Here is a 23159-nt window from a genome sequence, read left to right as displayed (position 1 = left end):
TGCCTTTTATCCAAGTTCTGATTTTAAATACCACTAAGGATTTTTAACTGTGGCCTGAATTAACTTGCCCATGGCCCTATATTAATTTGTCAGTGTCAAAGCCCAGCACCAAATTGCAAAAAGAAACTCTGCCTCCAGAATGGACTCTAATCAGCACCCAGGGTGAAGAATAAACTCTACTACTGTTGGCACAGCTACCTCCTTCCCAAAGCTTACCCCCGGCACCACTCCTCATTTGGGGGGTGTCTTTTCTTTTTTATCCCAGTTGGGTCCTTCTTTACCATCATGTGTCTTCTCCCCACTTTGGGTCCTTTTTCTCCTCAACTTCTCGTTCGTCTTCCTTTCTTTCTTACCTTTACATTTTATGGAGCTCTTCTCTGTTGATTCATCAACCCTCTCCCTACCTCCCCTGTCTAGGGTTTATCTCTGTATTTTCCCACATACACCCATGAATATATTTCTTCCTCTCTTCAACACAAACATAGATTCTCTCATCGCATTGGGGCACCTCTCTTCCTCTCTCCAAAATATCTCAATATCTACCTACCATGACAGAACTTGGGGGACCCCAGAGATTGGGGGCTTCTCTCCATAATACAAATTCAGGGCTCTTTTTCTCTCTCAAACATTAGGACTTCCCTCCCCATTTGGCGAAGCGACAATATTTTGAAGGTAACTGTAGTGATGGAGGAGGCCGTGCAGGTGACAGATGCGATGCGTGGGGTGTCTCTAGATGTGTGCAAGATTTGGCAGCTGTTGGGGGTGCAGAGGGTTCCCTCTGAGCCCTGGAGGGAGGGTGGATGGCGGAGTGGCAGAATATGATAGCCATGTTGGGGGCTGGTCATTGAGATGCACATGGTCAAAGCCAGGCTGCTGCCTTGGTTCCACACTCCGCTGGCTGGCAGTTCCCCCAGGAGCCCAGACTCTGCAGGGAGGGATGCAGAATTCAGTAGAAAATTTCTGTTGCAATAACCCCACCAGTGTTTCTCGAACAGGCCTTGGCAACAGGGTCACATGGTCGCACTCCTCCCAGGGGCTCTTCTTCCCCAAACTTTGGGAATCCCCCTGGTTGGGGGGCTGTTCTCCTCTTTGTCTTCCAATCCCCCCAGCCTTTGCTCCCGAGTCTCAGTGGAAGGTGGGTGTGACACTGCCAGTGCTGGGCCTTGGTCACAGCTGCCTCCCCTCCCCAGGCCTGAGGGTCAGAGTTGGGGCAGAGACAGGAGACGTGTGTATCCTGCAGGGGAGCAGCAGATCTAGTGCCGGGGTCATGCAGGGTCAGGATCTCCCAGCTCCTCCTGCTCTGAGTCCAGCCCAGTTGCGTGGGGAGGGGGCTCCCCCTACAGCCTCCCTGTAGCGATAGGCCTGCTCTGATTGGGTTGCACCATCCCGGGGCTGATCAGTGCCAAGTCCAGCCTGATTGGCTGAGAGCTGGGTAGGTGGGACTTAGGGTAGCCAGACAGCTGCCCCTTAAATCCTGGTTGGTCAGTGGAAAGGGTGAGGGGCGGTGCTTAGTGAGGAAGTCTTACTCCAAACCTTAATCCTTATTGGTCAATGGCAGAGGTTTAAGGATTGAGGTGTCTGGGTCATTCACAATCCTGATTGGTCAAGCGTCAAGTGCAAAGTGTGGGGCTTAGGCAGAAAGTCCCACCCAACACTGGTTTCTCATTGCAATAGGGTGGTGGTTGGGAGAGTTGGTGTAGCATGTGGATTGGTCAGGGAGAAGGGCTGGTGGGCAGGGCCGCCTGTCAGAACCGCTGTGATGAGCCCTGTTCACACTGTGATCCCCCTTCCTTCCCCACTTTGAACTCTAGGGTATAGATGTGAGGACCTCCATGAAAACCTCCTAAGCTTATTTTTAACAGCTTAGGTTAAAACTTCCCCAAGGTACAAATTATTTTACCTTTTGCCCTTGGACTTTATTGCTGCCACCACCAAGCGTCTAACAGATATATAACTGAGAAAGAGCCCGCTTGGAAATGTCTTCCCCCCCAAATCCTCCCCAAACCCTACACCCCCTTTGCTGGGGAAGGCTTGATAAAAATCCTCACCAATTTGCACAGGTGAACACCGACCCAAACCCTTGGATCTTAAGAACAATGAAAAAGCAATCAGGTTCTTAAAAGAAGAATTTTAATAGAAGAAAAAGTAAAAGAATCATCTCTGTAAAATCAGGATGGTAAATATCTTACAGGTTAATTAGATTCAAAACATAGAGAATCCCTCTAGGCAAAACCTTAAGTTACAAAAAGACACAAAAACAGGAATCTACATTCCATTCAGCACAACTTATTTTCTCAGTCATTTAAAGAAATCATAATCTAACGCATATCTAGCTAGATTACTTAGTAAGTTCTAAGACTCCATTCCTGTTCTGTTCCCAGCAAAAGCATCACACAGACAGAGAGAGCCTTTGTTCCCCCGCCCCCCCAGCTTTTGAAAGTATCTTGTCTCCTCATTGGTCATTTTGGTCAGGTGCCAGCAAGGTTATCCTAGCTTCTTAACCCTTTACAGGTGAAAGGGTTTTTCCTCTGGCCAGGAGGGATTTTAAAGGTGTTTACCCTTCCCTTTATATTTATGATACCCCTTCTCTGTGTTCCTCTCTCCTGCAGCTTGTGGAAATGTCGTCTCACAGGCGCTTGCTGTGGGGATCTCGCCGCTGTTCTCAGAACCAGCCAGAGTCTGACAGTGCTCAACCTGGCTGGTAATAAACTGGGAGATGCTGGAGTGCGGCTGCTGTGTGATGGACTGAAACACCCGAACTGCAAACTGCAGAAATTGGAGTAAGTAACATTTGGCCTCCTCTGTGTATTTACAGGTGTCCTCTGTTTAAAGTGCTTGACACAGTAAGAGATGATGGTGGGGAGGAGAAGATTTTTTTTCTCTCTGTTCCACTCTGATGTTTCTCGGGGACTGAGAGTCACCTCATTACCCCCCTATCTACAGCAAGAGGGAGTCTGACTAGTAGTAGCTGGGTGTCAGCTCCCTGGCATCACCAGCGTTTCAGTCACTCAAGCACTCTCCTCTGGGCTTATGCCAGCCCCAGCTTTGCCTTCGAGGCTGACAAGAGGGACATCCTAATCAGTGAATCCTGATTCATTCTCCTGTGATATGCAGCCCCTGACTCTGGCTACTCACAGAAGTACCAGCATCTCTGCACCCAAAGATGCTGTGTACCCCAGTTTATCAGAGTTACGTTAACCACTGCTTCTGTAAGCCACACAGCACTTGTGAACACTTATCATAGAAACAAAAATATGTTTATTTAAGAAAGAATAAAGATTTATCCAGGAAAGAGAGAAGGTGATGGAAACAACTGGCTGTAATGCAAAACAAAAATCTAAAGCGTGAATCTGGGTCTACACTTGTCAATAGTTACCTGTCCTATCTAATAAACTAGGTGGGGAAGAACTTTGGTGAGCATTTTCTGGGCTGCATGGAGGACCCCCAGGAATATCCTTCCTTTCGGCCCAGAGCACTCTCATCTGTAGCTCCTAAAGGAAAACAGAGAGAAACTGAGTTTAGCTACTAAACAAACAAAACATCTGAAAAAATAACAAAATTTAAACAGACAAGCAAACTCTATCTAAAAAACTAACAAACATGATGGAAGAAATTAATTAAAAGCAAATAAAATCCAACTCCTCACTGCCCTGACCACCAACCACCAAAGCTGCTGGTGCTCTTCATGATCCACTCTGAGCCTTCAGGCCCAGCACATGTTTTGGGGTGGTGGGAATGGCAGTAGAAGCTGCTGACCCTCTGTCATGGCGTCTACAAGTGTCAGGGTGTTGCTGCTCACAACGCATTTGCAGCTCCTTGTGCAGGTCACAACCATTTAAAGCAGGCAATGCAGCAAACCAAAAAGAGTGACTACATGCACACAAAAACTATAAGCCGTAGACATTATGCATATGCTCCAGGAAGCAGTGTGAGGAAATGCAAGATAGGTGCAACAACCCGCAGGCCCTGCAACATGTAGAGTGCACTCTTAGTGAATGTAGTACTGTCATAAATATAAAGGGAAGGGTAACCACCTTTCTGTATAGAGTGCAATAAAATCCTTCCTGGCCAGAGGCAAAACCCTTTTACCTGTAAAGGGTTAAGAAGCTAAGGTGACCCCGCTGGCACCTGACCCAAAATGGCCAATGAGGGGACAAGATTCTTTCAAATCTGGAGGTGGGGGGAACAAAGGGTTTGGTGTGTCCATGTAATGCTTTTTGCTGGGAACAGATCAGGAATGCAGACTCACAACTCCTGTTAAGTTAGTAAGTAATCTAGCCAGAAATGCGTTAGATTTCCTTTTGTTTAATGGCTGTAAAATAAGCTGTGCTGGATGAAATGTGTATATATATATATTTGTGTGTGTGTGTCTTTTTGTAACTTAAGGTTTTGCCTAGAGGGATTCTCTATGTTTTGAATCTGATTACTCTGTAAGGTATTTACCATCCTGATTTTACAGAGGTGATTCTTTTACCTTTTCTTTAATTAAAATTCTTCTTTTAAGAACCTGATTGATTTTTCATTGTTCTTAAGATCCAAAGGTTTGGGTCTGTGTTTACCTGTACAAATTGGTGAGGATTCTTATCAAGCCTTCCCCAGGAAAGGGTGTGTGGGGCTTGGGGGGATATTTTGGGTGAAGACATCTCCAAGTGGGCACTTTCCCTGTCCTTTGTTTAAAACGCCTGGTGGTGGCAGCATATGGTTCAAGGACAAAGCAAAGTTTGTACCTTGGGGAAGTTATTAACCTAAGCTGGTAAAAATAAGCTTAGGGGGTCTTTCATGCAGGTCCCCACATCTGTACCCTAGAGTTCAGAGTGAGGAAGGAACCTTGAGAAGTACATTGTGTACACCCAAGATAGAACTGCTATGTGGATGCACTGCATCATTGCAGCTTCCAGTTCAGTCAGACTGATGCAAGTTGCAATGTGGAGTTCTCTAGTGTACACGTTAGATCATACCCTATTTAGGGTCTTGACAATTAGTACGAGGACTTTGAATTTAGCCTGGAAGGGAATGGGAAACCAATTGACTTGGTGGAGCATCAGAGAAAGGGGCTCACATCAGCCATTGTTGCTTAAAAAAGGAGCTGCTGCCACCTGAATGTAGTATATCTCCCCACAAGGGAGAGTGACTTGTGTCAGTCTAACACTATTCACTGAGGTCTAGCCATTGCTTGGCAACACTTGTGGTTCAATATTAAAAGTATTTAAGAGACCAAATAACCAAGCTTAGCTTAGTTTATTAATAAGGGACAAAGCAGTACAATATGAAAAGGAGGCATACATACACTCCTTCTGGGAACCAACTAATGTCTCAGCACATTCACCTTACACACAAGTTGTGCTTCAAAAATATGCACCGAAGATAGCACAGCATGGTTATTTCCAAATTAGAAGGCACTTAATATGTCACCCAGGGCTAGAATTCACCAGTCAACTTTCTTAACTTTTCTTCTTGTATCATCGTGTATCTTTCTCTTTCTTTTGAATACTACATTGCAAGAGCTGAAGGCACTACCCAATCTGTACTGGGATGTACAAAGGATGTATCGTGCCTTCAATTGGTTTTATATTTGCTAATGTCAAAAGCTATCTTTTGCATTGTAGAGTACATATATTTGAAGTGAAGCTGGAAGTGCTACCTCCTGTTACGATAGCCTGACACTTCCATGAGTAGACCCTGTTTTTGTTGCTTATAACTTTGCTAACCTTAACCATTTTGACTTAAATTTTCCATGCTGGTTGTCTGCTTCAAGCTGTATATTTTTGTGAAATTTCAGTCTAAATGGTTCATCCATTTTCATCCATAGGCTAGGAAAACACGCTCCTTTCCCCCAAGTAATTCTAGTGAACTTTTCAGTGAGAAGCTCTATTCCCCCCCCCATGCTTTTGAAATTTGACAAGGGGAAGCATTTGTGCCAGGGATGTACCTATTTCTGTTCCTGTGGAAATCTGCCCCAATTTTAAAAGTCAGTCTCGATGCTCAGTGGAGACTTATTTCAGATTTACAGCTAGAATCTCCAAAGCTCCCTTCTTCACCGAGCATGCTCCACCCTGGGGCTCCAGAGGGCTGAGTCAGCCCTGACTGGGACTGCTGGGGAAATCAGGATTGAATCGGGGGATCCTGACTTCCGTCTTGAGGGGTGGCACTCTCCAGTCAGGACGGGGTTAAAGAACTCATCAGGGCACATTCACCCCCAACCTGGCACACCTGTGAGACCTATTGCACCTGGAGAGGGGTGGCTCCTTGAAAGAGAGGATCGCAGCCCAGTGCAGGTTGGCAGGGAACCTGCAGAAGAGATTCTGCTGCCTGAACCCTCTGAAGAGGCAGAGGAACCATCTTTACTCTGCTTTGCTTTTCATTAGAGCCCAGGCGCTCATCCTTGGCCTCTGACACTCAGGGTGTTAGGAACCCAGCCCCCTTCTGTGAGACTATTTATCTTTTACCTTGCGAGGGACAGTGGGGTGAGCCCAGACTGTTTTGTGGGTTGCAGGATTATTTTCATTGCTTTTTTCTATCTTGGACTGTGGCCATGCCTTAAAGGAGGAGAAGACGCCTCCTAAAGACTGACTGCCGGAGACCTCACCCTGCACTCCAAACCAGTACTATAGTGACATCTCCAGCCAGAAAGGGACCTTAGGGATGAGAGAGGTGCCCATCCTCATCTCACAGGCATTACGTAGAGGTAAAACCTGTGACAGAGTTTGAATAGGAATCACCAGTTTGCTCAGAAACTTCACACTTTCCGCCCAGACAAGGACTTAGCCAAATAGTTCCATCTATTTCTCATCTCCAGACTGGTTCACTGTAATTCACTGCACCTAACACTCAATCTAACACTGCATATGTTCCAGCTGATAGAAGAGAACTCTCCATCTCTTCTGTGGTTTATGTGACTATGATCACATCAGGTCAGTGCTCCAATCCCTCCATTGGCTGCCAGTCAGTTTCTGTTGCCAATTTAATGCCATGGTCTTAATCCTCCATGAAACTTCAGAACCAAGCCCAGGACCAGAGATGACTCCCAGCCAGTAGGAGCAGACAGAGAAGCAGCCTCAGCAGAGACCAATGGACACTGATGTCATCAGTCTGCCTGCTACAAGTTGTCACTCTCGACATTCTCTTTCTTGTGCTGATTGGCTGTTTCTTGCAACTCTGTCATTTCCCCTCCCCTCATGGTCAGTGCACCTCAGCCTCTTTCCATGCTCCCCTCTTTCCTTCTTTCCCCCCTCCCTTCTTTGTCCCCTTCCATTCCTATCTCTTTTCATTTAGCTAATCCCACCTAGCAACTCTCACCCAAAGAATTATGGAAAACCCAAATGCAAAGATTCACCCACCTTCTCCCCACAGCAAAATAACAAACAAAAGGTCACTATTATACTGTTCATTCTGCTTGTGTATTCTGTCCCTGTCCCCTCCCTTTTGTCTGTCTTGTCTAATTACATCATAAACTCTTCAGGGGAGGGACTAGTTACTACTCTGTACAGCTCCTAGCACAATGAGGCCGTGTTCTTGGGTGAGTCCCAGGCACTACTGGAATTACTATATTATGTGATTACATCATTCCTGTGCCAATGTTGGCACACAGGGTGTAAACCAGTCTCTTTCATTCCCCTCTGTCATCCGCTGCTGCTTCCATTTGCTCTAAGGTGTTGAGATGGACTATTTTGCACTCCCTGCTAAAGCTTCTGCTCAAGGTTTCTCCTAGGCACCCTTGTTTTCTCATAGAATTTGATTTCCACTTGATGACTTCATGTGGGACTCTGTGTTGGCATCTGGTGTACATGCCCGAAATATGTTCAGTGTGCCCTCAGATTGAGTTGGAAATAAGCTGCTCGTTGGAGATTTTTCATATCTTTTTGTTGATGACGACGTCTTTCTAACCAATCCCAAGAATCTTTTGCAGGCACTTATTTTTGAAGGCATCTAGTTTTCTGAGTAAAGCTTCATAGCTCTCAAGCTCTAGCAGCCTTATGTTAACACTGAGATTATGTTTGAAGATTCTCAGTTTTGTTCTGGTGCTGAATATCTTTGGTTTCCGTACATTGCTGAGTTTAGTAAATGCCTTTCCTATACTATTCCTATACAACTGCATTTGCTCCAAACCCTCAGTCAGTGACAAATACCTACAAGATCTTTATCAAGCATTCCTAAAACTACAATACTCACCTGGGGAAGTGAGGAAACAGATTGACAGAGCGAGATGGATACCCAGAAGTCACCTACTACAGGACAAGCCCAACAAGGAAAATAACAGAACACCACTGGCCATCACCTACAGCCCCAGCTGTACTTCTAAAACTTCTCCAGAGCATCATCTACCACCTATCCTGGAAAATGACCCCTCATTCTCACAGACCTTGGGAGGCACGCCAGTCCTTGCTTACAGACAGCCCCCCAATCTGAAGCAAATACTCACCAGCAACTACACACCACACCACAGAAACACTAACCCGGAACCAATCCCTGTAATCAACCTTGTTGCCTACTCTGTCCCCATATCTAGTGACACCATCATAGGACCCAAACACATCAGCCACACCATCAGGCTCATTCACCTACACATCTACTAATGTGATATAAGCCATCATGTGCCAGCAATGCCCCTCTGCCATGTACGTTGGCCAAACTGGACAGTCTCTACATAAAAGAATAACTGGACACAAATCAGACATCAGGAATGGTAACATACAAAAGCCAATATGAGAACACTTCAGTCTCCCTAGACATTCAATAACAGATTTAAAAGTAGCCATCCTTCAACAAAAAAACAGACTTCAAAGAGAAACTGCGGAGCTACAATTCATTTACAAATTTAACACCATTAATTTGGGCTTGAATACGGACTGGGAGTGGCTTACTCACTACAAAAGCAATTTTCCCTCTCTTGGTATTGACACCTCCTCACCAGTTGTTGGGATTGGCCCTCATCCACCCTGACTGAACTGGCCTTGTCAACACTGGTTCTCCACTTGTAAGGTAACTTCCTTCTCTTCATTTGCCAGTATATTTATGCCTATATATGTAATTTTCACTCCATGCATCTGAAGAAGTGGAATTTTTATCCACAAAAACTTATGCCAAAAACATCTGTTTTTAATCTTTAAAGTGCCACCGGGACTCCTCATTGTTTTTGTGGATAGAGACTAAGACAGCAACCCCTCTGATACTTTCCTATACTTGATGTCTCTTCCTTCTGGAGGTATCTGATGGTCAATATGGTGCTTCTGAGATAAGAAAGTAGAACAATTTGTCTGATATTTTTGAATTCTAATGTGCTGTTACTGCTTGATCTCTGGGGTTCAAGGATGTTTGCTTTAGCATAATTAACTGTGAGCCCTGCTTAGCCTGCTATTTTTCCCAAGTTGTCTGACTTTGTAAATTTTTGGGGCTATTGCTCAATAGCGCAATATCATTAGCTAAATCTCGGTCTTCCTAACCACCTCTATCTCTGGCACTAGAGATAGAGGTGGTTAGGGACTATTTAGAAAAGCTGGACGTGCACAAGTCCATGGGGGCCGGACGAATTGCATCCGAGAGTGCTGAAGGAATTGGCGGCTGTGATTGCAGAGCCCTTGGCCATTATCTTTGAAAACTCGTGGCGAACGGGGGAAGTCCCGGATGACTGGAAAAAGGCTAATGTAGTGCCCATCTTTAAAAAAGGGAAGAAGGAGGATCCTGGGAACTACAGGCCAGTCAGCCTCACCTCAGTCCCTGGAAAAATCATGGAGCAGGTCCTCAAAGAATCAATCCTGAAGCACTTAGAGGAGAGGAAAGTGATCAGGAACAGTCAGCATGGATTCACCAAGGGAAGGTCATGCCTGACTAATCTAATCGCCTTTTATGATGAGATTACTGGTTCTGTGGATGAAGGGAAAGCAGTGGATGTATTGTTTCTTGACTTTAGCAAAGCTTTTGACACGGTCTCCCACAGCATTCTTGTCAGCAAGTTAAGGAAGTATGGGCTGGATGAATGCACTATAAGGTGGGTAGAAAGCTGGCTAGATTGTCGGGCTCAACGGGTAGTGATCAATGGCTCCATGTCTAGTTGGCAGCCGGTGTCAAGTGGAGTGCCCCAGGGGTCGGTCCTGGGGCCCGTTTTGTTCAATATTTTCATAAATGATCTGGAGGATGGTGTGGATTGCACTCTCAGCAAATTTGCGGATGATACTAAACTGGGAGGAGTGGTAGATACGCTGGAGGGGAGGGATAGGATACAGAAGGACCTAGACAAATTGGAGGATTGGGCCAAAAGAAATCTAATGAGGTTCAATAAGGATAAATGCAGGGTCCTGCACTTAGGATGGAAGAATCCAATGCACCGCTACAGACTAGGGACCGAATGGCTCGGCAGCAGTTCTGCGGAAAAGGACCTAGGGGTGACAGTGGACGAGAAGATGGATATGAGTCAGCAGTGTGCCCTTGTTGCCAAGAAGGCCAATGGCATTTTGGGTTGTATAAGTAGGGGCATAGCGAGCAGATCGAGGGACGTGATCGTTCCCCTCTATTCGACACTGGTGAGGCCTCATCTGGAGTACTGTGTCCAGTTTTGGGCCCCACACTACAGGAAGGATGTGGATAAATTGGAAAGAGTACAACGAAGGGCAACGAAAATGATTAGGGGTCTAGAGCACATGACTTATGAGGAGAGGCTGAGGGAGCTGGGATTGTTTAGTCTGCAGAAGAGAAGAATGAGGGGGGATTTGATAGCTGCTTTCAACTACCTGAAAGGGGGTTTCAAAGAGGATGGCTCTAGACTGTTCTCAATGGTAGCAGATGACAGAACGAGGAGTAATGGTCTCAAGTTGCAATGGGGGAGGTTTAGATTGGATATTAGGAAAAACTTTTTCACTAAGAGGGTGGTGAAACACTGGAATGCGTTACCTAGGGAGGTGGTAGAATCTCCTTCCTTAGAGGTTTTTAAGGTCAGGCTTGACAAAGCCCTAGCTGGGATGATTTAACTGGGACTTGGTCCTGCTTTGAGCAGGGGGTTGGACTAGATGACCTTCTGGGGTCCCTTCCAACCCTGATATTCTATGATTCTATGATTCTATGATTCTATGATTTGCTGTCTACCTATCCTAGACTGGTGTTTGTGTTACTAATACACTTCTGCACTGCTGCATCTTGTGCCTGTGTCTGCCAGTCCCAAGCCCAGATAAAGTCAGGAGGGTTGAGTACAAGGCTAAAGACGTAGTCTCGTAAAAACATCTCACCAGTTATAGAAACAGAACCAGGCTAACATTCTGGTAAAAATGAACACTGTTTCCCCTTTGTGCTTCAGGAAGGCTCCTGATGAAAGCCAGTCTCTGGAAGCCAAGTCCCTGAAAAGTTGGATGCTGAAAGCAAGAAAACACTTCAGGGCTGGTTACTGGTATGTGAGAACAATGTTTCACACATCAACGATCTTGCAGATCATGAGAGTTATGGACAACTATAGATTTAAAATCCTGGGCATCGGTGAGAGCAGATTGAGAGATGTGGATAAGAAGTGCTTCAGGCAAGAGAAGAAACATCTGATTTACTCAGGCATAGAGACAACAAGCACTCAGAGGGAGTAGTTCTCATTATAACAGATTCTGCAGAAAAATCACTCATCAACTGGGAACCTACTAACCAGCGCACATAGACGCCAGACTCCAAGCCAGATTCCTAAAGTTATACAGCACTGTGCTCCAATGGAGGAACAGAGCAATGAGGATAAAGGTGAATTCTACTACTGTAATACAAATAATAATAATAATATGGCTCTAACTCCAGTAACATGAAGGACCAAATTTTGATCCGTGAACTGCTGCAATTGCTTGGCTCCTCTGGGACACTGCCATTCAGAAAGCCCAAGACCAAGGATGTGAGTGCTGGGAACAAAGCATTCTCGGCCTCATCAGAGCCACCTCTGATCCATGTCTAGGCCTAAACCCAACTGGATATTGCAATGGACAGGTGAAGCTATTATTCAGTTATTCAGTAGTTTCCTAATCAGGTTGCTAGAAGGAATGTTATGGCATTGTGTACGCTCTGGAGAAGCTACGCCCATACATTTGGGGATGGTATTTCCACCTGCAGACCGACCATGCTGCCCTGAAGTGGCTTCATACCATCAAAGAAAATAACAAGAAACTTCTTCGGTGGAGTTTAGCTCTCCAAGATTTTGATTTTGAAATTCAACACATTTCAGGAGCTTCTAACAAAGTGGCTGATGCACTCTCCCATGAAAGTTGCCCAAAATCAGCTGGGTAAAAATGTCCCTGTATTCTAAGTCATTTTAGCCCTTGAAATGTGGAAAATACTGTCTAGTTTTCAAATGTTTGGTAGTAAAATTAAAGGTGCATGTGTCTTATTAACTCTGTTTCTCCTAGAGCTTCAGGAAGAAATCAGAGCCAGTATGAAACAGGCTGTCCAGCACCGTCTGTGATTTGAGGGGCATGTCATGAATATAGGGGGAAGGGTAGCAAACTTTATGTATGCCAGCCCATTCTGTAGCATAAAATCCCTCCTTGGCAGCTGTACCAGACTGCCTTACCTGTAAGGGTTAAGGAGTTCAAATGACCAAGTTGGCACCTGACCAGAAAGACCAATGAGGAAAGAAGATAATTTCGAATCTGGGGGGGAAGGATTGTTTTGTTGTTCTATGAGTTGTTCTCTCTCCGGACGGAGGGAAATGCCAGCAGGTACACTATCTCCTAAAACCATACCTGAAATAATCCATCTAAAACCACAGGAACTGTGAGTAGGGCAAAGAAATGTTTCGGTTATCTCTTGTTTTGGCTTGTGAATTTCCCTATGCTAGAGAAGTATTTCATTCCTGTTTTTGTAATTGTGAAGCTGACCCCAGAAGGGAATCCTCTGTGTTTTAATTCTTTTTATTATCCTGTAAAAGTTACCTTCCATCCTGATTTTGCAGGTGTGATTCTTTTACTTTTTTTCTTTATAATGAAAGTTCTTCTTTTAAGAACTTGATTGATTTCAGTGTTCTGAAGACAAAGGATCTGGTTGTGCTCACATTGCTGAAGCAACTGGATGGTATTTTATTCTCAAGCCTCCCCGGGAATGGAGGTAAAGGAGCCTTGGGGGATATATGGGAGAATAGGGATTCCAAGTGACCCTTCCCTGAATTTTTTTGTAAATCACTTGGTGTTGGCAGCAATACCAGTCCAAGGACAAGGGGGGGAATTTTGCCTTGGAGAAGTTTCAACCTAAGCTGGTAGAATATAAACTTAGGGGGTCTTTCATGTGGGTCCCCATATCTGTACCCTGGAGTTCAGAGTGGGGGGATTTACCCTGACAGAAGTCAAGATTAAAAACAAAGATTTAAGTTTGTGCGAAGGGTTCTTTTTTAGCTTACATTATAAAATATTTGCATGAGGGATCTTGTTTCACCAACTCTGACTGGAAGCCGAACACTCTGGCTATTGAGTGACCAAATTTGGTGCTTGTACAGAAACTCTTCCACAATTTTAGGCCCACTTTACCAATTAATGGGCTCCCTGCATCTCAGTGTTTATGACCAGATACAGCATTGATTTGGTCAAGAGAACCTCCATATGCTTCTCCTTTAATCATGATTTGTGGCCCAGCAGAGGGATGGTCCAAATGATGCTCCTCAGCTACTGTCATGTGCAGAAACAGAGTCTACTGTCTGGAAAACCACCTATCACAGGACCAGGGTGGCTCTGTGGATGTGTTATGGTAATTGCATCTGAGTACCATCTCTGGCACTGTGAATCCAAATCCAATCAGGGGCAGAAATCTGAGGTAAAAGAAGCAGGCATATTGCTCCAATCTGCCTCTATTACAGGGGGATTTTAATTTGCGGGGAACAGAATCTGAGTATAGCAGAAAATGCAGAAGGTGCTGAAACTATTATGTGAAAAAAAGCCACACAAGCAAATGCTCGCTTGGATAGGAGGGTGATTGGGGTGAAAGAGTAGGTGGAAAGAGGGTTAAGGCTCAGATAATGGGGGTCTAGGGGAACAGGGGAAGAATGGTTTGTGTGTGCATAATCTGGGTTCCCCCAATCCATCTACAGGGTCATGACCTCCCCCTTCCTTGCTCCCCTCATGTGAACCAGGTTCAGGGGGCTTGCTTTTCCAGGGGGGCCTGAGCCCCTCTTCCTATTCCTTATGTGTCCCTTGTCCCCCTGGTGGTGTCTGAACTCTTCTCCATGCTCCTGTGTAAGTGTGAGGCTCTAGGGGGCTCCCGACCATCTATGGGGTGTGACCCCCATCACTGACCCTTCATGTGAGCCACGTTTTGAAGGAGGATGGCCTTTCTGGGGTATCTGAGCCCCTCTCTCTAACCCCTCCATGTAATCTGGAAGTCACTGTCCCTTTGGTGGTGTCTGAGCCCTTCTTCCTGTCCCGCACCTCTCCATGTGTGCTTGGCTCTGGGAGTCGATGCCCATCCATGGGAGTCTGACCCTTATCCGTTCCTCCCTCAAATGAGGCGGGTGCCAGGGGGCTTTCCTGTTGGGGGTGTCTGAGCCTGTTTCCCTATCCCGCATGTGAGCAGGATCTGGGGAAGCCCTGCCCTCTAGCTTAGAACAGGCATGCTCAGAGAATGCACCAAGAACACATGCCTGAGACAGGTAGAACACCCACAGAAATGAATGGAGCAGTTCACATGTCTCAGAGCTATTTTTTCAGGCTGTGTTCATTCCCATAGGTTATTCTCTTTCAGCTGAGAACATCTCATTGAGATGAATGGGCCACTTACCACCCCTCTGAGCTTTCAACTTTGAGGTGTGAAACCCGCCCTGGGTAGAAATCTGAGAATGAACTGTAAATATCTGGGAAAAAAATAAATTAAGGCTAATGCCCACAGAACCTTAACTCTGCCCTCTCTGAGTGATGTCGCAGAATGCCCATAACACACACACCTGCACTCTGCCTTTTCATTGTGATGGACAGGTGCTACCTCCCCTTGACCTACATTCAAACACTGAGCCTACTCCCTGGAGAGAATGCCAAACTTGTAAAATTTAACAACTGCTTCATACCCTTTAAAATCCCTTTAAACCTGCACACAGGTTAACACCTAAATCTATACTTTCCCCTACCCATCATTAAATCCACAGACTGCTCTCATATCCCACCTCACCACTGACAATTGCCATAGCACCAGGGCCCTGCTACTGACACAACCTCAACAATACTCTACTGAAATGATGCAGACTAGAACCTCATGGTTCACATTCTCTTTCTTTTGAGAATACACACAGAGGAGACTCAGACGCAGATCCCCTCATATCAGGGTCACAGCTCTATGATGACACTCCTCAACCTAATCCAGAGATCTCCTCATATCACAATCACAGCTCTTCCAAGTTGCTTCAACTTATTCTCGAACCATTCAGTACAGTTACACCTAACATGGTGAATGCATCTGGAGGGGAAGCACTTAATTCCCAGTGACTATTGACAGCTCCAGCGGGCAGGGTTAAGGTTGTGTGGATGTTTACCTTCACTCTGTATTTCCTGGTTTTCTGAAGTGTGAGAAGGGCATGAGCTATTACTGGGCAACCTTAACTCTGAATTAAACAAGATTTTTGTCATTTAATTATTAGTGTATTACAGTATTGCTTAAGTACCCCAAGCACTATAAGGGCCTCAGTGTGTTGGGCACTGGACATGTTGTATTGGAAGGTGTCACCAGGCAGTTCTGTTATAGTCTTCCAAGTTCTTTTTTTATCACATAAGCAAGGTTTTAGTCTTGGGATGACATGTGTTTTGTGTTAGTTTTATTGGGTTTTGCAAGATTTGGTGGAGATGCAGTTTTGGGAAGGAGGGAACTGTGCAAGCCGCCAGAGAGTTTGCTGTCTGCCTTGTGCTCTGATTACAGTCTATTCTGGAGGCAGGTTTCTCCTTGGAGTTGGTGTTGGTCTGAGTTCCTTGAAGAGGAGACAGCCCTTTATGCTGTGTGACCGTCTCATTCCAGGACAGACAAAGGGAAGGGGAAGGAATACTACAATTCCCATTTTTCAGATGAAAAATAAGGACTCAGAAAGATGGAATGACTTTCCCGAGGTCACTCAGGTAGTGTATGGTAGAGCCAGTAACTGAACACAGATCTCCCGAGTTCTCATCCAGGGCTTTAACTGCACAACCAGGCTGTCTTGTGCAGGGAGCTGTGCTCATTCTTGTGTTTCTCGGTTCCAGAAATGTGCCTTTTTTAAAATGGATATTGTCTCTCTTTTCTATTAAGAGGTTAAGGTTTTTAAGGCAGAACTACTTAATAATCAGAGTGCCTCTCAGGGTTCCCTTCCCACTCTGAACTCTGGGGTACAGATGTGGGGACCCGCATGAAAGACCCCCTAAGCTTATTTCTACCAGCTTAGGTTAAAAACTTCCCCAAGGCACAAATCCTTCCTTGTTCTTGGATGGGTACTGCTGCCACCACCAAGTGAGGTAGACAAAGATTCAGAAAAAGGACCACTTGTAGTTACTGTTTCCGCAAAATATTCCTCCAAGCCCCTTCACCCCCCTTTCCTGGGGAGGCTTGAGAATAATCTACCAACCAGATAGGTAAACAAGATGAGCACAGACCAGACCCTTGGGTTTTTAGGACACTAAAAACTAATCAGATTCTTAAAAAACCAGAACTTTATTATAAAGAAAAAAAGTAAAAGACGCACCTCTTTAAAATCAGGATGGAAGGTAATTTTACAGGGTAATAAAAAGATTTAAAACAGAGGATTCCCCTCTAGGCTCAGCTTCAAAGTTATAAAAACAGGAACAAACCTCCCTGTTAGCATAGAGGAAATTCACAAGCTAAAACGAAAGATGATCTAATACATTTCCTTGCTATTACTTACTATTTCTGTAATGTTAGATGCATCATTTCAGTAGAAGCTGGATTACTTGCTCGGTCTCTCTCTCTTTGTCTCAGAGAGAGCCCCCACAGAGCACAAAACAAAGCCTCCCCTCCCCGCCCCAGATTTGAAAGTATCTTCTTTCCCAATTGGTCCTTCTGGTCAGGTGACAACTAGGTTAATGGAACTGATTAACCCTTTACAGCTAAAGGAGGGATTTTATGCTACCCTTAGCTGTATGTTTATGACATGCCCCCCAAATCACAGATGGTGTTGGACAGCCTGCTCCATACTGGCTGTGATTTCTTCTTGGAGCTCTATGAGAAAACAGAATTAATAAGACACATGCATCTCTAAATATACTACTGATTATATAAAAACTAACAATAATTTCCACATTTCAAGGATGATTTTAACCAGTTGATTCTGGGAAACTTTCACAGGAGAGTGCATCAGCCACTTTGTTGGAAGCTCCTGAAATATGTTGTATGTCGAAATCAAAATCTTGGAGAGCTAACTCCACTGAAGAAGTTTTTTGTTATTGTCCTTGACGGTATGAAGCCACTTCAGAGCAGCATGGTCAGTTTTTAGGTGGAAAGGCAGTCCCCAAACATATGGGCATAGCTTTTCTAGCGCGTACACAATGGCGTAACGTTCCTTTTTGTTGATTCACCAGTGGCTTTCCCTCTCAGACAGTTTTTTGCTGAGAAACATGACAGGATGGAATTCTTGATCCAATCCTTCCTGCATTAAAACTGCTCCCACACCATGCTCGGATGCATCTGTGGTTACTAGGAATGGTTTGTCAAAGTCTGGGGCCCTTAGCACAAGGTCAGACATGAGTGTTGCTTTAAGCTGGTTAAAGGTCTTCTGACACTCATCAGTCCACTGAATTGCATTTGGCTGTTTCTTTTTGGTTAGATCTGTCTGTGGGTCAGCGATTTGGCTGTAGTGTAATATCGCCTGTAATATTCGGCCAAGCCTAAGAAGGATTGGACCTGTTTTTTTTTTACTTTGGGACAGGCCACTTTTGGATAGCATTCACTTTGACCTGTAGGGGGTTGATAGTTTCTTGACCCACCTAGTGTCCAAGGTAAGTCACTCTGTTTAGGCCTATTTGACATTTCTTAGCCTTAACTGTTAATCCTGCCTCCCTTATGCACTTGAAGACTTTTTGCAGATGCTCCAGGTGTTCTGCCCATGAATCAGAAAAAATGGCTACATCATTAAGGTAGGCGACTGCAGATTCTCCCAATCCCACTAGGAGACTATCTACAAGTTTTTGGAAAGTGGTGGGTGCATTTCGCAGCCCGAAAGGAAGCACATTAAATTCATACAGCCCTACATGGGTGATGAAGGCTGACCTTTCCTTGGCAGATTCATCCAGTGGTACTTGCCAGTACCCCTTGGTTAAACCTCAGGTAAAGATGAGCTGGGCACATCCCAGTTTCTCTAATAGCTCATCTGTGTGTGGCATTGGATAGTTGTCTGGGCAAGTTACAGCATTTAGCTTATGGTAATCCACGCAAACGCGTATCTCCCCATCTGGTTTGGGAACTAGAACCACTGGAGATGCCCATGCACTCTTAGAGGGGCAGATTATACCCATCTGAATTATCTCCTGGATCTCCCATTCTATAGCAGTTTTGGATTGAGGAGCCACCTGGTAAAGTTGGGCTCTAATTGGGTGAGCATTACCTGTGTTGATGGAGTGGTATGCCCATTCGGTCCATCTGGGGTGGCTGAGAACATCGGCGCGAAGCTAGTGCACAGCTCCTTGATCTGCTGTCACTGCATACGTTCAAGGGTCATGGAGAGGTTCACCTCTTCCGCGCCACCAGCACTTTTCCCTTCGTAGTAGACACCTTCAGGCCACTCAGCATCATCTCCTCCTTGGGCTGTAAACTGACAAACCTTTAATTCTCTGGAATAAAAGGGCTTTGGAGAATTAACATGGTACACTTTAGGCTTTAGGTTTGAGGTGGGGGATGCTATGAGATAGTTAACAGCTCCCAAGCGCTCTTGGACTGTGAATGGCCCTTCCCATGACACTTCCATCTTATGAGCCTGGAGCGCCTTCAAGACCATGACCTGGTCCCCTACTTTGAAGGATTGCTCTCTGGCATGGGTATCATACCAGGCCTTTTGCTCTTCCCGAGCATCTTTTAGGTTTTCTCTAGCAAGGGCTAAAGAGTCTTGGAGGGTGTTTTGTAGGTTGTTTACAAAGTCCAGAATGTTAGTTCCTGGAGAAGGTGTAAACCCCTCCCATTGCTGCTTCACCACTGTAATGGCCCCTTAACCTCGTGGCCGTACACAAGTTCAAATGGTGAAAACCCTAAACTGGGATGTGGTACAGCCCTGTAGGCAAAGAGCAACTGCTGCAACACTAGGTCCCAATCATTGGAATGCTCATTTACAAATTTATGTATCATGGCCCCCAAAGTTCTATTAAACTTCTCCACTAGGCCATTTGTTTGATGGTGGTAAAAGGTGGCAACCAAGTGATTCACCCCATGAGCTTCCCAAAGGCTTTTCATGGTCCCTGCCAGGAAATTAGTTCCTGAATCCATAAGGATGTCGGAGGGCCAACCTACCCTGGCAAAAATTTCTGTTAGTGCCTGGCACACACTTTTAGCCCTGATGTTGCTTAGAGCTACTGCTTCCATCCATCAGGTGGCAAAAACCATGAAAGTCAGTATGTACTGCTTTCCTCTGGGTGTCTTTTTTGGGAAAGGACCCAGAATATCCACAGCTACTATCTGAAATAGAACCTCAATTATGGGGAGTGGCTGGAGAGGGGCTTTAACTTGGTCTTGGGGTTTTCCCACTCTTTGGCACCCCTCACAAGACCGGACACAAGTAGAAACATCCTTGCCCATTCCCTCCCAGTGGAAAGACTTCCCCAAATGGTCTTTGGTTCTGTTCACCCCAGCATGGCCACTAGGATGATTGTTGGCTAAACTTAAGAGCTTTTCTCGGTATTTAGTTGGAACTACCAACTGTCTTTGAGAATATCAGTCCTCCTGGTGCCCACCAGAAAGAGTTTCCTTTTATAAAAGTCCTCTTTCTACATCAAACCAGGATTGGTTAGAAGAGCTGAGAGGCGGTGGGTTGCTCTGTGCCACCGTCCAAGCTCCCTGGAGGCTTTCATCTGCTTCCTGCTTGGCCTGGAACTGTTCCCGTCATGCTGGAAACATGAGTTCCTCATTAGAATCATAGAATCATAGAATATCAGGGTTGGAAGGACCTCAGGAGGTCATCTAGTCCAACCCCCTGCTCAAAGCAGGACCAATCCCCAATTTTTGCATTGGATTGTGGACTCGGGCTTGGTCCCTCTGGAAGCGATGTAGGTGATGGGGCTGTTTCTGTTGACTGTGAACCGCTCTCCGCCGGTGCACTATGTTGTGTTTCAGGTTCCGGCTGAGCCTCTTGCTCAGGTTTAGCTGCTGTTGCCAGTGCAGGCTCAGTGGTGTCCTCAGGCGTTGGAATTGTAGACGGGGTTGCAAGTGCTGGACTCAGTCAGTGCTGACAATCGTTCTGGTGCTGGTTGCTCCACCATTTCTGGTTCTGGGACTGGCTCTGGCCGGGTCTCTATGACTGGATCCACTACTACTGTCACAGACGTTGGCATGGGGTCCGGTTTCACCACCTCAATCTGGGTCTCTGGTAACTCAGACTGGGCTCTTATAGAAGGCTCAGGAACAGAGCTAGGTGTGAAGGCTTGTTTAGCCTGGCTGCAGGTAACCATTCCCACCCTCTTGGCTAGCTTCACATGGTGGGCCACGTCTTCCCCCAGCAGCATGGGAATAGGATAATCATCATAGACTGGAAAAGTCCACATTCCTGACTAGCCCTTGTACTGGACAGGCAACTTGACTGTAGGCAAGTTAAAAGAGGTTGACTTGAAGGGTTGAATTGTCACTTGGGGCTCTGGGTTGATGAATTCGGGTCCACTAAGGATTGGTGGATAGCTGACACCTGTGCTCCAGAGTCCCTCCATGCGATAACTTTCTTCCCACCCACACTCACAGATTCCCTTCGCTCTGAGGATATCTGAGAGGCATCTGGGCCTGAGGACCTTTGGTATGACCCTGCTGCAATGAACTCTAATCTATTGGGGTTCTTGGGGCAGTTGGCCTTTATATGCCCCGGCATGTAAAACATTTAAAACATCATCCAGCTGACTGGTCACTAGGGCAAGGTAGGTTGCTGGAGAATGGTGTGGTGGGACGATAAGGTGTTGTCTGGGGTTTTCCTTGGGCTATAGTTGGGGTGGTATGGTGTGGTCTCGGGGTGTCCCTTCTGGTATCCACCCAAACTGCGACCAGGGTTGTTCCTTTCTGCTACCTCCACCTGTTTTGTTCCGATTTGCCCTATCTCTCTGATGGTCTGGGACTGTTCGTATTGATCAGCATAAGAAGCAAGACTTTCTGCTGAGTCCATTTTCTTATCCCGTAAACACTGTTTGACATTATTGGTCACAGTCAGGAACTGCTCCTGGACAACCAAATCACACATTCCTTCAAAGCTAGTTACACCTCTGCCTTTGACCCATTTATCTAACAGATCCTTCATCTGGCTTACATAAGCCACGTTACTTAGTCCAGCCCCTCTCTTAAGGGCTCTAATTTTTACTCTGTATGTTTCAGGTGTAATTTTAAATTGTTTCAAAACCAAATCCTTAAATTTACCATAGTCAGAAGCATCCTCAATAGGCATCTTGTTGAATATGTCCAGAGCTCTTCCAGACAATTTTGCTACCAATGTGGTCATCTTGTGATCTTCAGGAATTGCATGGAGGGTGCACAGTCTCTCAAAAGTGATGAAATATTCAGAAATATCATTGGATTCATCATACTGTGGATATAGACGCTCCCATTTGTGGATTTTTGGGGAAGTGGAGCCAGCTGCTGAAGGGTTTTGTCATTTCAGCTTCATCATCTCCAGGTCATGCTTTCTCTCTCTTTCCCTCTCCTCCTGAGCATGCTTCTGGGCCTCCATAGCTCTCTTGCGGGCAGCCTCCTCCCTGGCTGTTTCTGCCTCCACAGCTCTCTTGTGGGCAGCTTCCGCTGCATTAATTTCTAATTATCTTAATTCCATCCATCTCTTATGTTCGTTTTCTTTCTCTTTTGCTTCCAGTCTAGTTAAATCTAGTTTCTTTTGGACATCACTTTCTGTCATCCTAGCCTCCCTAGCCAAGAGCTAGTAAAAAAAAAAACCAGCTTGTGAATTCCCTTGCAGGACTTAACTACTCTGCCCTGAGGCAGAGAAAAAAAACCCTCCAGCTGCTCTCAGCTAAAAGAAAATAAAGTGTCATTTTTTAAAAAAAAACTCCCTGGTTTTCGATCAGCCAAAAGAAAAAAAACACGTCTTTTTAATATCCTGAGGTTTGTGCTTCTGGTTCAAAATTATCCCACCGCTCTGCCACCATGTCAGGGTTCTCTTCCCACTATGAAATCTGGGGTACAGATGTGGGGACCACATGAAAGACCCCCTAAGCTTATTTCTACCAGCTGAGGTTAAAAACTTCCCCAAGGCACAAATCCTTCCTTGTCCTTGGATGGGTACTGCTGCCACCACTAAGTGAGTTAGACAAAGATTCAGGAAAAGGACCACTTGGAGTTACTGTTTCCGCAAAATATTCCCCCAAACCCCTTCAGCCCCTTTCCTGGGGAGGCTTGAGAATAATCTACCAACCAGATAGGTAAACAAGGTGAGCACAGACCAGACTCTTGGGTTTTTAGGACACTAAAAACCAATCAGATTCTTAAAAAACCAGAACTTTATTATAAAGAAAAAAAGTAAAAGAAGCACCTCTGTAAAATCAGGATGGAAAGTAATTTTACAGAGTAATAAGATTTACCCACAGACAGCTGTAGCAGCACAGGAGCCAGCACACAGAGCTGTAAACAGGAGAATTTCAGTGGGAGTTTGAAAGGGGAATTTATATTGTGGTGCTTGTTTGGGGTTTGGTTTTGCTGTGGGTGGTGGTGGTTTGGTGTGGTTTGTGTTTCCCAGATTAACAGGATTTAAGTGGGAAGGCTATGACAGATACGGAGGCAGCAGTGGGAGTGACTCATGTCATGGAAGACACAATGAGGATGATGGGATGTGGAAGTTGCGGTATGTACATGATCCTGGAGGGGGTACCTGGAAAGAGTTTCGTCTGCATGAAGTGCCGTCTGACAGAGCTGATGGAAGAAAAGATCCGAGGATTGGAGATGCAGGTGGAAAGTCTGTTTGAGTTTAGAAGAGGGTTTGAGCGGATTACGGAGCAAAGACACGAGGCGGCTGAAGGGAAAAGCTCAGACTTGTAGATGGAAGCAGGACTGAAGAACTCTGAGGGGAG

At 45.5% G+C, this 23159-nt stretch overlaps 1 protein-coding gene and 1 long non-coding RNA gene across 5 annotated transcripts in view; one reads left to right on the top strand and one right to left on the bottom strand.

Annotated features, from left to right (window-relative positions):
* LOC119857280 (NACHT, LRR and PYD domains-containing protein 3-like) overlaps window positions 1-23159 on the top strand; it is a 258531-nt gene that overhangs the window by 76956 nt on the left and 158416 nt on the right. For all 4 annotated transcript variants that reach the window (XM_043516752.1, XM_038406006.2, XM_038406002.2 and 1 more), the window contains exon 6: window positions 2610-2780. In XM_043516752.1, the coding sequence (XP_043372687.1) occupies window positions 2610-2780 (171 nt within the window). The remainder of the gene's footprint in view (window positions 1-2609; window positions 2781-23159) is intronic.
* LOC122460670 lies at window positions 1332-22326 on the bottom strand. Its single transcript, XR_006282125.1, has 4 exons — window positions 21502-22326; window positions 8280-8287; window positions 2559-2564; window positions 1332-1344 (listed from the first exon to the last, which is right to left on the bottom strand). It is a non-coding gene; the product is annotated as an uncharacterized LOC122460670 (long non-coding RNA).

Source organism: Dermochelys coriacea, chromosome 6, assembly GCF_009764565.3.
Source record: "Dermochelys coriacea isolate rDerCor1 chromosome 6, rDerCor1.pri.v4, whole genome shotgun sequence".
NCBI lineage: Eukaryota > Metazoa > Chordata > Testudines > Dermochelyidae > Dermochelys > Dermochelys coriacea.
This window is presented reverse-complemented; position numbering and strand designations above follow the sequence as displayed.